General features: G+C 50.9%; 2 protein-coding genes across 3 annotated transcripts in view; one reads left to right on the top strand and one right to left on the bottom strand.

Annotated features, from left to right (window-relative positions):
- CBARP (CACN subunit beta associated regulatory protein) overlaps positions 1 to 14,607 on the bottom strand; it is a 41,951-nt gene that overhangs the window by 16,169 nt on the left and 11,175 nt on the right. The gene's annotated exons all lie outside the window — the stretch shown is intronic.
- The window catches only part of STK11 (serine/threonine kinase 11), a 31,498-nt gene that overhangs the window by 13,656 nt on the left and 3,235 nt on the right, over positions 1 to 14,607 (top strand). The window contains exons 7-8 of one of the 2 annotated variants that reach the window (XM_068173698.1): positions 4,702 to 4,759; positions 11,819 to 12,012. In XM_068173698.1, the coding sequence (XP_068029799.1) occupies positions 4,702 to 4,759; positions 11,819 to 12,012 (252 nt within the window). Of the gene's footprint in view, positions 1 to 4,701; positions 4,760 to 5,316; positions 10,083 to 11,818; positions 12,013 to 14,607 lie in introns of those variants that run through there. The other variant, XM_068173699.1, reaches the window with a different exon arrangement.

The following is a 14,607-nucleotide window of genomic DNA, read 5'->3' as shown; positions in this document are numbered from 1 at the left end:
CCAAATGGAACAAATCGTGTAGTCCTGTTGGTCCAGCAGCAGTTCTCCTAAAGCATCCAGCAGAACTCCTTGGAGGTTTGTGATCAGCCTCTCAGCTGCACTTAGTGCTTCCCCCAGGGAAAAGGAGCGTGGCAGTTTTCTCTTTTCCTGTGCTGAGGATATTGACAGCTTAAAATCTTGTGCTTCATTAGCACAATAACTCCCCTCCTAGTTCTCTTCCCACCCCTGTGTGAGATCTGGAGCCAGAATTGCCTACTCTTCCCTCTGCCTGGTTTTACATGGTGGAGCCTTGAGTCTGGTGCCCTTTGTCCATCTCTTACAGCCTGAGTCTCCTCCTGCATCCTCACTGCTGCCAGTTTGTCTGTCTGCATCCCTTCTGTGCTTGTGCACCACAGAGGTGGGAGTCAAGTGGGTTTGGCGAGGAGAGGAGCTTGTCTGGAAGGAGATGACTAGACTGCTTTATTTCAGAGCAGTGGGAAGCCCTAAGGATCCCTTTTCCTGTCCTCCCTCCCACTTGAGAGCAGTCTTCCACCCCTCATCTTGCTGTGTACAAGCTGCTACATTGCAAAAGCTGGCATAACATTCTGATATTCCCCTTGCTTGGTGTGAGACACATTCCCCAGCGGTCAGTATGCCAGGTGGCCTTGAGGGGGATGAATTTTGGGGTGGGATTGCCCAGCTCTGCCTGCTCTGGAGGCCTGAGCAGCTCCCAAGCATCTGCTGAGGCCCAGGGCTGAGCCATGCAGCCGTGGCACCACGTAGCTATGGTGACAAACCTGGATGCTTTATTTAGTTCCTGCTTTTCCTCCAGAACATCTGCATTTCCTGGTCGGTGTCTGTTCCTCCTGCAGCAGGCTGGAGCTGAATCCATTGCCTGTGGATCAGATACTGTAGGTGGCTGTGTTTGTGTGAGCAGCACAGACACCCCCAGCTCAGCTCCGTCGCTCTGGTGGTTTTGTCTCATCTTTGCGTTGCTTTGAAAGGCTCTAAAAGCCCTCACAGGGCTGCAAGCGCCTGGTCTGGGTTTGAGTGAGGCAGAATTCAGTGCAGCAAAGTGCTCATTTCCTCTGTCTGCCAGGGCTGTGCTGACCACAGGCACCACAGCCAGGCTGTGAAGCAAACACAAACAGACTTAGTAAGGTTTTTTTTGTTCTTCTGTTGATTACTTTTGTAGTGTGTTTTTACTTTTTTTTCCCCTTGAGCTTGTTCTTATCTTTGTTGCCTTTTTCCAGAACAGCAGAGTTTAGAGGACTTAAAGCTTCAGTGGTATTTAGCTTGTAAAGAGACTCTCATGACAGTATATCCTCCAGATTAGTTGGGATGCTGCTCCTCATTTTGTCTCCCTAATCAGGGATGAAGCTTTATTTGTACTCTTCAGGGATGGAAAGAAGAAGGGCTGGTGCTGTTTTGTGTGTGCAGTCAGGAGACATGTGTCAGAGTAGAAGGGTTTATAAATAGTTTTAAGGTTCTTCTGGCAGCATCTGCCCATGGCTTATCTACTCCTGTGCACTTTGCTTCTGGACCAGAAGAATGCACAAGATCAGCTTTCCTCCTTCTGGTCTAATAGACTTTTACTGGAAGAGGAGGCTGCAGCTCTGCATTAATCAGCATCTGGATTGATTTCCAGGCCATGAGACCTGGGCCATGGTGGTTGGATCCTCAGCAGTTTGTTTTCTCACTTCCATGACCTTCCCTTGCTGGGACAGTGAGAGGATGCATCCTGGTGACAGTGGGATGCTTCAATTCTGCTGTGGCAGGGGTCCCCCGGGCTGTCTGTGCCCTTCCAGAGGCCTGGCCTAGATCACAGGCTCAAGATTTGCCTGCAGAGGGAGTTTGTGACCGGAACAGCTGGCTGAGTGCAGGGAGAGGGAAAAGGTCCTGCCTCATTTAGAGATTGGCCTCACACTGCTTTTGCAGTGGTTGTTAAATGTTGATCCAAGTTGGAGACTGAAGTAGAATCCAGGTTGAGTCCGTTAACCTTGCTGTTGGATTTCTTCCTGCTTCTCCAGTCCCAAACCTGAGACTGTCCTGTGTTCTGAACTGCAGGAATTCTGCCCTGGAGCTGTACCTGTCCAGGATCACTGAGTGTAGGGACTGGGGGTTGTGAGGAGCTCAGGGCAGGTCCATGAGCTCCAGTTTCTGGGTTGTTACTTGATGTGATTTGAAAAGGTTTTGAAACTGTTGATGTGCTGCAGAGGACATGATAACCGTGTCTGGGCATGACTGTGGGGTGTCTGTTCTTATCAGTTTAATACCTGATAATTCTTGATGAGGGGACTTCATATTTTGGGAATAATTTCCTCATGGAAAGGGTTGTCAGGCACTGGAAGGGGCTGCCCAGTGAGGTTTGGAGCCCCCATCCCTGGAGGTCTCCAAAGAACACCTGGGCATGACAAGTCAGTCCTCTGCTCTGGGTAACAATTTGGGGATCAGCCGCAGGTTGGCCTCGGTGATTCTGTGGCACCCCTGTATGCACACAGCAAATCCTCTGGGAATACCGGGGAGCAGAGGTTAGAGCTGGGCCTCCTGAAGCATTCCCTGGCACAGCCTGTCCCATCCCTGCTCGCAGATAAACTCCAGGGAAGTCTTTACCCTAAATGGCCGCAAGCGGCGGCTGCTGCAGGCAGATGCTCCAGGATGACTTGCCTGGTGAATAGAACATGATGTTTTGTCTTGCTGAAGCCTCTCTTCAGTGCAGGACTTGAGCCACAGAGCTGCCACCAGTGACTCAGAGCTGAATGTATGAATGTACATTTTCAGTGAGGACACCTTCCGTTTTCTTTCAAATGTTGCCCCAAATGCGGTCATTTTTCATTGAAGTAAAAATTCCTTTCGCTCGATTATTTTCCTTCTGCCTTTTTCATGGCTTGAGAGCAACAGCTCCCTGTGCCGTGGCTGTTTGTGACTACTGCTCTTTTAATCATTTACCTTAAACTTCTTCTCCTGCTTGTACCAGTTTCATCTGGTAAATGCCTTAAATTTCAAAAACACCTTGAAGTGTGGTTTTTAAATAAATCAGTGCGGGGAGTGGGTGGTGTCCTGACTTCCTTGTTTCTTACTACATGAATAAGAGAACCCTACCAATACCTGTCCCCTAATCTTCATGGGAGAGCTCTTTGCAGTCCTATTTCTTAAAAAGAAAAAAAAAGCCAGCTCATTTGGGAAGCTCAGCTGTGAAACTGTCTGATCATCTTATTAATAGGTTCTTTAATTAGGTGTGGGATGTTGTTTTTTATTTTTTTTTTTCCTCTGAACTTATTTCTTTTTCGGTAATGTGAGGAGAAATTCCATCTGATCATGAGAAAACTCTGTTGCTGCCAGGGTTGAGCTCTGGAACAGGTTGCAGTGGTGGGGGGTGGCGGGGGGAGAGGTGTTGTAGAGTTTCCATCCTCAGAGATCTTCAAAACCCAGTCCAAACAATCCAAAACTCTGAGGAACTGGGCTCTGAGAGGGGAGAGGGAAGTGTTCTGGAGCAGTTTTTGGTATCACATGTGCTATGGTGATTTATCTCTTCCATGACCTTTGAATTGTAGGTTCTCACCTGCAAGGCCCTTGCAGCTTCCTGCTTGTACTAGGCTGTGTCTTTCCAGCCCTCACTTCCCAAGTGTCCACCCAGATGTATCCCCCACCCTTGTGTTCTCAATGTGTCCTTGTGGCTCTCCCCAGCACTCTGCACTGTTTGCTTCTGTCCTGACTTTCTGAATTCCTGTTTGACAGTGAGTGCTGCTTCCCAGACTTTTCTGGTTGCTGGTGATGGGTTCCTCCTGTTACAACCCATCTCCAAAACCTCATTCTTCATGCAACCTTTTCAAGACTTCACAGTGCAGCTGCTTCAGGAGCAACAGGAGATCATCCAGTAAAAGCAAAACTCCTTGTAGTGTTCAGCCCTGAGGGTTTGTTAATGTACAGTAGGTGAATATATTCCTGGAACCTTCATTGGAGAATATCTTGGATGCTGCTGGATGAAACTCTCAGGGTTCCATTGGCTCATTTCTGAAGAATATGGCAAAATTTTCTCCTTCCCTCTGTTGAGTTGTGAAGCTTCTGAAAGGCAGTGGAGCAGAGGGGGCATCCCAGGAGACTGTTTAAGGAATCCACCTCCCTTTCTCCCAGAGGGAATAGGGATAAGCTGCTTCTCCTGTCCCTGCTCTGCTCACCACCCACCCCAGCTACCTCAGCAGATGATCCCAGAAGTCCAAGTCCTGGCCAGGGCACAGGGATGGGCAGCAGGATGACTTTTTTTTTGTTGGTTCTCCCCTGCTGCACCTCAGAATAGAATTCCACTAGACCAGAGGATCTGGGACACTGAGCAAGTGGACGTACGCTGTGCCTGAGGCTTTGGCTCTTCCATGGAAGAGGTTTAATGAAATTATCTCTGAAATGCAAAATCTTGATGTTCTTTGCTTGGAGAGTTTCTTGGAGCTGTGGTCGAGGGCTGGACAAGCCTCAGTCCCTGCACTGGGAGGGAGGGATGGGTTGTACCTGCAGGTGGGAAGCTGAGGAACAGACTGGAACAGGTCAGCAATGGGATTGGGATTTTATGCTGAGTTTCCTGTGGCTGATGGAGCAAATCCTGCCTGGAGCTGCCAGGACTGGACACAGCATGGCTGTCAGGGAGGGGAGGGCAGAGTTTTGTGCTTCCTAGCTTTGACTCAGCTGAGAGTGTCTGTGATCACACCTGGACTTTTTTCTTCTTTTCAGGGATGCTTGAATACGACCCCGCCAAGAGGTTCTCAATACAGCAGATAAGGCAGCACAAGTGAGTGTTCTCTCCCTGCTCCTCCTGTACCTGTGCTCCTGCTCTCACTTTCTGTTTCCTTTTGACAGCAGACACTAGATCTCCTTCCTCCAGCTCTGCTGGGGCTCTGGCAACCTCCACTTGGCTTTTTTCCTCCTATTAGAGCATCCGGTGAAGCACTGGAATTGCTAACCAGTAAATAAGGAATATGTTGGAAGTCTGTTTGTGGCATGCTTGCTTCTGGATAATTAAGGGTTCTGGATAATTTTTTCCAGAGGCCAGCAAGTACTAATGGAGCAGAACAGGAGGTCCTGAAGGCTGTGTTATTGTAGTAGGACTATTCAGTAACGTGTGTTAGTTCTGGCCAGTCTGGGGACAAAAATATCCCCTGGTATTTGCTCCATATGGAGTCAGTATGTGGAAAAGCGTTCCAGGACAATAGGAAATTTTTTTTTCTTTCTCTTGAATATCACATTCCTCCCTCCCCCATATCCTCCCCCATTTTCCGTGCCATAGTCAGGGGGGGAAATGCCCCGTTATCACTGAGGGTTTTTTTAAGGATCTGTTTGAACACGCAGGCTCCAAGCAGAGATTTCCTGGGCGGATAAAAGTACAAGAACAAAAAGCATCATGAGGCTGCTTCACTGCGGAGGCTGCATTAGCTTATCTCCTCTTGGAATGGGAAGTGCTTCTGAGGACAGACAGAGCTGCCTCTGGACTGCAGCTGCTTGGCCCGTGAGCCTGCCCTGATCCTTCTGGGAGCTGTAAAAGCAAGGATGTGATCCAGGGTGGTGCTGAGCCCACTCCAAGCTGCAGGAACAGCACTGCTTTCCTCTTGTGTCTTTGGAAAAGCCATGTGCTGTCAGGTGACGGTCCCTGGGAGGTGCCCAAGGAGCCACAGCCAGAACCTGAGAGGCCTGAAGTGCACTGGGGTTCCGCAGGGAGTGAATGGGACCAGCTCCAACAGGGATTGGAGGGACCAGGTTGCAAGCAGAGTTGGGGTTATGGCAGGGGTTATGGAGCTTCCCAGGCGATTAATTAATTGTAAGGACGAATCTTTTGTAGTAGCCAAGCCCCATGCCTGGGTTGTTTCAGGGGCTCTGGGCGCTTACGGGCACAGGCGTCTTCCATTCAAGGCTGCCTTTCTCTGCAAGAGCCTCCCAGTACCAGTGGCCATGACCAGAGGGGATCAGCTTGCCATGCTTTGTCAGGAAGCACTGCAAAGAAGCAGGAATTAAGTCTGTGGAGTCATCAGCAGGTGTTGAAAAAAGCACTAAAAGCACGTCCCTTCCTGTGGCTGCAGTGGCCACCCCTGAGCTCAGGAGCTGCCCTGGGCCCTCATGGGTCACTGCCAGGTGATTGAGCAGTATCCTCAATTCCAGATACTCCATTTTGCCCTTTTCCCAGGTGGCAGTGATTTTTTGTGTCAGTGTTGCCCAGCTGGAAGCACAGAGAGGTCTCCAGAGATGCTGCCTGTAGTTAGAAAGCCGAAGAAACTGGAGCACACCTCTGGCACAGGGCAGCCACCGAGCTCCTCAGCTGCTGTGTCGAGGCTTTTCATCCCACAGCACCGAGAGGGGCTGAGGAGAGGCTCTACCTGCAAACCCAGGAGCATTTCTAAGGCTTAGGCTCTTATTAGTTTTGTGTGAGCTTAGCCAGTGCTTCTTAACAGGCTTTTCTTCCCTATTAGTAATTGCCTCCTTCCTCCTGCTGTGGCATCTAGTAATTGCATCAAGCACAGCAGAGCTTGTGGCCTGGGCCTTGGATGTGTCTGTTTAGCTTCTTTTTGTGCTAAAGAATCCAGAGCTTGGTGCTCCTGCCTTTTCTTTAAATAGAAGCTTAGCCCTGATGCTTAACCTGACCCTGTTTGTTTTTTTTTTTTTTGTAAATGGAACACAGCAGTCAGGACAGCAGGCAGCCATTCGGGTATTGGCAAAAGGGGTTTGGGAAAGCATTTAGTAAGAAGACATTTGATTTCTAGAACCCTTAGATTTCATGTATTGGGGTGAGTAAATCATTAATGATTGTGGGTTTCTCTACACTCCTCCCCCCAAAAACATGTGCTAAGGACAGGAACTAAACCAGAAAAACATCAAGCAGCTTCCCCAGGCTGCCCTGCTGGGATGGATCCCATCTCAAACCAGAATCACCCTGCGCCTTTCTATGCTGCTGGAAGTCTCCTTTTATGTCTTTGAGCTGCTGTTCCTGGGGACTCACTCATATGGACAGTCGGGATTATCAAAGTGCTCTGAAATCAGCAGGAACAGCCCTGGGCCCCAGGCACTGGTTTTGCACTCAGGCTGCTGGACCAGGCTCGTGTCAGGATGGTGGGAAGGGGCAGTGTTCCCCTGCCCCGTGGGAAGGGTGATCCCAAGGGAAGCATCAGAGAGCGAGTGTCCTGCAGCAACAGAGTTGGGGGTCAGGATCCATCCTTCCCATTTCCCCTTCCGTAAAGTGTGAAGGCCTTTGCGGTGGGATCAGGGATAAAATCAGTAGCTCAGGGGCACTGAGAAAGCACCAAGGGAGCACTGAGTGCTGTTCCATAGGGAGCAGAGCTGCAGGAGGCAGGGAAGGCATCCAGGCAGCCCAGCAATGGTAATCCAGCCATTCCTCCCATCATTCCTCTCAGCTATTCCAAATGCTTTTGCCCTGCAGCAGCAGAGGAATGCTGGAGGAAGAGTCTGCTGAGTTTCATTCCTGCCAGCTGCTTTCCTCCCTCCTCACTGCTGCAGCTGAACTGCATTAAACTCCTGTCTCTGCACTTCTAGTAGAGTGGGACAAAGCAAAATGCTGCTCTGTTTAACCCAGTCTGTGCAAAGCAGGCCTGGAGCTGGAAATGGAAATGAGTTAAACTTCTCCCAGCCTGTCATCTCAGAATTTAGGAACTGCCAGATACCAATCCCTGAAGTAGCAGTGGAAGAGCCTGAAAACCTGCTTTCCCTGGAAGGATCTGAGTGGGATGATACTCAGTGGAAAACCAGTGCTCATAGCTCAACTCTATGAATATTTGGTGCTCCTGGGATGGGGATTGTAGGGCAGGGAGGAAAAGCTGCCAAGAGCCTGGGAGTTCCAACCTCCTCTCTATGGATTATCCACCACCTCCCCTCTGCCTCTGCTTTTGCTGAAGGAGTTCCTGCTCATACACTGCATTTTGTTACTAATTCACTGACCTGCTGCAGCACTTAAAGTGATGAAATGGATGCAGAATTCTACCTCTGTCCCTTGTTTCCAAGGCAACCATCTTCCCTGTCTACAAGTGTCACACTTAATTTGTTCAGGCGCAGATCCGATTGCAGGAGTTCATAGCACGAGAGGGGAGGCACTTCCACCTTTTGTTAGTGGAGGTGAATATTAACCTGTGGGCTGAGGTCTCCTCCTGCCCTGGAGCTGCTGTGCTGCCTTCCCCAGCTCCTTGGGGGTTTGGAGTGTGGCTCTGGGATGCTGTGCTGTTTAAACCTGGGTACCAAACCCCTTGGAAATCTGTGTGGTGCTGCTGAGGGCTCCTTTGCAGGGGCTGACTGTGCTCCTGGGCTGTGTTTGAGGGAGGGAGAGGGGCTTCTCTGAGCCTCTGCTTCTGCCTGTGCACTTGTGGGCTTTCCCCATCCCTTATCTGTAGTGCCGGGCAGTGATCTCCCCTCAGCAGGACACAAAGAAGCATTCCTCTTCCTTCCTGAGGCACCTGGCTCAATCTTCCTGCCCTCTGGCAGCACATGGAAGGGATCTTTCTTTCTTTACCCACATTCTGCAAAACAGTTTTGTAACGTGGTGTGTTAAAGGACTGAATCGCCAGAACTTCTTGTCGGAGTCTGAGCCATCCCTGCTACCTTTGGTCCTGCCACCAGCTGGGAGAAGCTGCTGTTTTTATACTTTTGTTTGTTCCGAACCTGACTGAAGAGCTTGGACATTTCTTGATCCAACAAGAGCTGGAGCAGTGATTGCAGGGACACTGCTGTGTGTGTGTGTTGCCTTTCCCTGGGACATTGTGTGCCTTCCACAACTGCCTGTGAGGGAGCTGAGCTAAACTGGAACCCTGTTCATTGCTGCTTGTGGTGACAGTGACCTTCCAGGGAGCTCGAGGCCCTTACATGGCATCACAGGAGGTGGAGAATTGCTCATCCTGACCCTGGCTGGCAGGGCAGGGATCTGCAGCTTGGCATCTGCTCTCAGAGAAAACCATCCCTGTGCAAACCAAGCCAACTGCAATGTTTGTGACCCAAATGGGAAGTGAATAGCTGGGAGTGTTGGAAAGCTGCAGCTGTGCTTACAAGATTCTTATTTTAACCTTGCTTATACCAGGACTTGAGCAGAGGGAGGACTTGTGATGGGAGATCTGAGCTTGGGAGCTGCAAACCAAACGGACTCATTAAGCACTGGGCAACCCAGATTCCTCTTTTCCTTCAGTCCTTGACCCTTGCTGTCTTATCTCCCTGTGGCTGACAGCAGCTGCCTGGCCACTTCTGCCTAGCAGGATCACAATTAACACTTGTGCTGCTGCTGGCCGGGGCTTCTGAGCTTTGCAGGAGCCTCAAGGAGCTTGTGGAATAGGAAGAAATAATCCCTTACTATTGCTGCCTTCACTCTGAAGCATTTCTAAGCCACTTCCAGCCCTTTGAAACACAGACCAGACAGGAATCTGCCTCTTGCAGAGGGCTGTTCTGCACAAGGGCTGCTTCTGAGATCCAAAATCTTTTCTTCACCCTCAAGGTTAAAGCAGCTGCCACAAGCACCAGGTAACTCTGTGTTTGCCAGTGCAGTTGGCTCAGAAAACATCCCTGAAACTGGGAATAACTGGTGGAACAGGGCACTCATCAACAGGGCTCTGACCCAGCCCATGTTTTGGGTGGTGGTGAGGGCAAGGTTGAGGGGGGGCTTTATCTCATGGCCATCACTGACCAGAAGCTGCTGCTTTCTGGCTCAGGCAGTGGCTTCCTGAGGCAGATGAGAGTGTTCCAAAAGCCAGTGGTCCTCACCTGAAGAGCAAATCTTCAGTGAAAACCTCCAGCACCAGCACAGAAAGCAAAATGTCTGTCCCTGCTGGAAAATCCTTGCCAGGAAATACTCCACTACTCCTTACAGAATTGTTCAAGGCTCCTTCCAAGAGGTCTTTGAGTTTTCTTAGAACTTCAATGGATTTCTCTTTTCACTCTCTATCCTCATTACCATATATGCATATGCAAGTGTTTGAAATCACCTCCCAGAGGATGGAAGCATAATGACTGGAGTACAGTGATTCAGGTTTCTGCTGCTAATAAAAACCTATTTTTACTCTCCTGGTAAGTAGGACAGGAGGGAAGAGTGAGGCAGAGCTGAAATACAGCAAAATAAAAACACCAGTTGCCATAGACTTCCAGGCTTTTTCCCTTTAAAATTCTCCTCTCAACAGCGGTCACTCTGACCTCATTTGTCCTGGATATTCCCTTCTCCCGAGGTCTCTGGTGTGGAGTTTGGATCCCTCAAGCCCCAGTGCCCCTGGCAAAATCAGCTGGTTGCTGGTGGTTCCTCTGCCCCTGTGCAGCTGATCCTGCCAGGCTGGATCAGCCCAGGCTGGATTTGCTGTCTTGGCAGTCGCTTCCTCAATGAACACAGTCTCCAAGGAAGAGAAATGGATTGATCCGATTAGGAGAGCGGTGTGCCACGCATGTCACCAAGGAAGCCATCCATGGCATCTGTGAAGGGCCCTGGGCCAGAATCCAGTTAAGCTGGTCCAGCAGCTGGGATGGGCTTTGCTTAACTCCTGTAGTGCCCCTCCAGACACTAGAGATGACAATTGCCAGATGAGATCTGAAGCAGTTCCTGTCCCTCTCCCCAAACAACACCTTCCTCCCTGCAGACAAGGGGCTGCAAAACTCCATTGCTGCAGAGACAACAGTTTAAAGATGCTAATGGTGAAGCGGTTTCTGGATGAGAATTCACCTCCTGCCTGATTTGTCCCAGTAGCTGCATTTCCATTTGTTTATCTCCTCAGTCCTCGCTTTTCCTGATAGTTTTGTTAGAATCCCACTTTTTTTTTAGGCCGGCTGTCAAAGCAGTGTAAGACTAGAACAAAATTATAATTACAGCTCTGCGCAGGAGGTGCCTTCAGCCTTCCTTCCTGAAAGGAATTTGGAACTGGGCTGATAAAAACCAGATGGCTCAGGTTGGTGAGAGTTCTTGGGCTGGCTCAGGCCCTCCTCCGTGGTTGGAGGCCAGGAGTTATGAGATGCCAACTGCAGGGTGGAAAGCACTTGTGTCCCGTCAGGCTCATGTGGGCTGGAAAGTTGTGTTAGAGGTACCTGAGTCTGGAAGAACTTCTGCTCCCATCCACATTTAGGGGGTCACTGGGAGTGTGGAGCACTCCAGCAGCGCTTCCAGGAAACTTTGGGTGCCCACATGCAGTGCTGGGAGATGTCCCAGACAGTCTGGAGTCAGAGCTCTGCTATGGGAGTACGATGAAAACCTAAGAGGTTTATCCCATCTGGCTCTGGGATGCTGCTGGGAAGCAGCCTGCTGGATTCCTGATCTGATTAAGTACAGCTTTCGGAGACGATATCCTTTCCTGGCCAGATGGCAGCACAGGGTTTGGTGGTGATAGGAGTCCCTTGAGACAGTGGGGGACAAAAAGATAAAGTAGGAGCATTTCTGCTGTGGCCTTGGTGCAAACTGGCTTTTAGAGGAAACTGCTGCAGTAACTGCCCCTCTCCTCAGGCTGGGATCCTGCAAACTTGTGTCTGTTGGGCTGGATCATTCTCAGCTTCAGGATAGGGGAAGTTCCTTCTATCCTGCTTGCTTGGATAGTAAAACTCAGGAGCTCTGGCAGCTCTGCTGGTGTGTTTTAACTTTCAGGTAGTTTGGGCTGGAGTTGGTAATGGAGAGAATGGTCCTGAGCTGCCCTCGGTGCCTGTCCCTCTGTTCCTGTCCTATTCCCAGTGTGTCCTTCAGCACACCTCAATACTGGCACCTGGCCAGACCTTTTGGTTTCTCCTGACCTGACATGGGTGGGGCTCCCAGCTCAGAACATTCGGGTGGGCTGGGGCCATCTTCATTGGAGGACTCCTGCATGCCTTGTGCACTGACCCAGCTCTGCCCTTGGGCTCTCTGCAGCTGGTTTAGGAAGAAACACGCTCAGGCAGAGGCGCTGGTGCCCATCCCTCCCAGCCCCGAGACAAAGGACAGGTGGAGGAGTATGACGGCGGTGCCTTACCTGGAAGATCTGCATGGCTACAATGAGGAAGAGGATGATGACTTGTATGACATTGAAGATGATATCATCTACACTCAGGACTTCACAGTACCAGGTAGGGGAGAAGTGGCTGTGGGAGATTTTTTGTGTTTAAAGCTTTTTTAGAAAAGGCCTCGAGGTCTGAATATTCCTTTCAGCAGACGAGATTCTCGGTTGTGGAATGGTGTGAGTGAGCCATGATGCTCTAGATGCCTCAGTCCTTGATTTGATCAACCAGGATGCCCATCCCAGTGTTAGCCCTGTGCCAGCTTCTTCCCTTGCCCAGGAACAGCTGCTGCTGGACTCTGCAGCTAATTCTTTGGATCAATTTTGCTAGAATGAGTTATTTGTGAACAGAGCCCTGAAATTACTCTGCCTTCAGGGTATGTGGCACACCTGGGGGATCCCCTGCATGCTGGGAGACTGGTCCCAGCCTGGTTCTTGCCTTCCTCAGCTCCATGTCCATCCCAGCCTGGCCACTGCCAGTGCTCCCCAGCTCCATGTCCACCCCAACTGAGCAGGGTGAGCCCTGTGCAGGCAGGTGTCTGAGGTTAAGGATCACACTGGGAGCACTGACACCAGGAAGTTCACCCTCCTCATACAAACAGCAGCGTTTAAACCCAAATCAGAGCTGTCGTGGCAGATGACAGGCAGATTACTGGAAGATCTTCCGTGTTCTCTATGTAACTTGTGCTGTTTCAGAGGGATTGGAGACCCAAAGGATGAGAGGGGTTGGTGAGGTGGGATGTGCAGTGTTTGTGGTGGGCAGGAATCCCCTCAACACTGGGAACACACTCGTGGGAGGAGCAGGGTGAGGAGGGTCCCAGCACAGACCCTCGGTGGGTTTGTGAGGCATTGCAGAGGTGGGGGCGGCTACAGAGGGAATAAACCTGAATTTCTCCACCAAAGTCTTCCTGCAGCATCCCTTTGAAGCTGCCCAGTGCTGCATTTCTAGCAGTGATTCCATATTAAAATATAAATTAAAAGCCCCCGTGTACATGGGGGATCAGTTCAGCTGTGGCTCTGCTGGGCAGCCAGAGCAGAAGTGTGAGTGACTCATGAGTGGGGGTGGGTGTTGGATTTGAGGCGGGGAAAGAGGAAACCTCATTAAATCCTGTGTTCTTCAGAGGAAGAAGGGGCTTTGAGGAAGTGCTTTCATTTTTAAAGGGTTATTTAAAGATTCATGCAGCTCTGTGGGGAGATGTAAATGTTCCAAGCCCTTGGTTCAATCGGTGTTAAACATCCCATCCAGGGAAGTGCTAGGAGAGGATGGAGGAGAGGATGGCTGTGGCCTGGAGGCAGAATCCTCAATCCTCTCCCCCTCTTGTGCAGTGAAGGGATGTGATCCTCCTGGTCTTGCTCTGTGCTTTTGTGCTGCCTCAGGTCTAGAGGCTGAGCTCTGCTCTTTCCTGTCCTACATTAACCCCTCCTCTGCTGCAGCCCCATCCTGCAGCACCTGCTCCTGGGTTTTTCAGTCTGAGGCTGGAAAATACAGCCAGGACTGGCGCTTCTGAGCCAAGCCTGGTGCTCAGGAAGCTGCTTTCCTGGCTGCTCATGGTGCCTGTGTGCTCAGTCTGACAAACAGCAATTCAAAGGCTCTTTGCGGTGTTATTTTGAAACCTTTTTTGGTGCCTGAATGAGCTGGATGCGGAGCCATTAAGAATGTGAGGGGTGGCAGGGATGAGCAGCCACGTTCCTGGTTCCTCTTTCAGCTCTCTCTTTATTTATATTATTTTTAGCCCTGCTCGTGGTGAGGGTGAGGTGGGCAGGAGCTGCTCGGGCAGACACAGCGCTGGGTCAGCGGTTCCGCGGGGGCAGCAGTTGCCAAGACTTCAGCCCGTGCTGAATTTTTATTTTCATTAATTTGAACGTCAGCAACTGTCATTGGTGAAGGAGGTAAAATTAGCTCACGATTCACCTCCCTCCTTGATATCCATAATAGACTCCCGGGACTGTGCTTTTGAAGCAGGGAAGGAGGGGAGGAGGGAAGAGTCACACAAAAGACAAGTGAGCTGTTTGGATAGATTCTTTTTCCCTCCCCAGTCAGAAATGTTAATTGACTTGGCCCGAGTTCAGCCGAGGGAGGGGAAGGAGAAGTGCTCAGCTTTGCTCTGAATGGGGTTGTTTGAGGCTCTGCAGTTGTGCTGCTGGGATGGAGGGATGGCAACAAAAACCTGGAGCCCTGGGGTGCTGCAGCCAGGCAGTGCTGGGCTGGGGCTGTGGCCTGACCCATGGGAGCCCCATGCCTGGAGGCTCTGGGGCCTGTGTGTCTCGTCTAGAACTTGGACCCCCGAGCCCTTTCCAGCCATCACTCCTCCAGAGGGGTCAGGCACTGGAGGACTCCATAAGCAGGGCCATGAGCTTTGTGCTCCTGAGCCTCCTGCTGTGCCAATCACTGCCAGAGTGCTAGAGGCACCGGCACATGCCCTGGTGGGGGCAGAGCACCCCATCACTACAATCCCTTGTGGTGAGCTGGGCTGGGCCAGGAGCTGTGCTGCTCCGAGTACCAGGCCGGGCACTGCAGGTGCCACTGGCTCCAGCAGGGCCAGGGTTGGGTGCTAGCAACCAGGAGCTGTCCCTGGTCAGTCAGTGCCTGTCTGTTCTCATGGCAGGAGTGCCCAGGTAAGCAGCCCCAAGCCAGTGATTGGAAGCTGTGACAACACTGGGAGCC

Source organism: Anomalospiza imberbis, chromosome 27, assembly GCF_031753505.1.
Source record: "Anomalospiza imberbis isolate Cuckoo-Finch-1a 21T00152 chromosome 27, ASM3175350v1, whole genome shotgun sequence".
NCBI classification, from domain to species: Eukaryota; Metazoa; Chordata; class Aves; order Passeriformes; family Viduidae; genus Anomalospiza; species Anomalospiza imberbis.
This window is presented reverse-complemented; position numbering and strand designations above follow the sequence as displayed.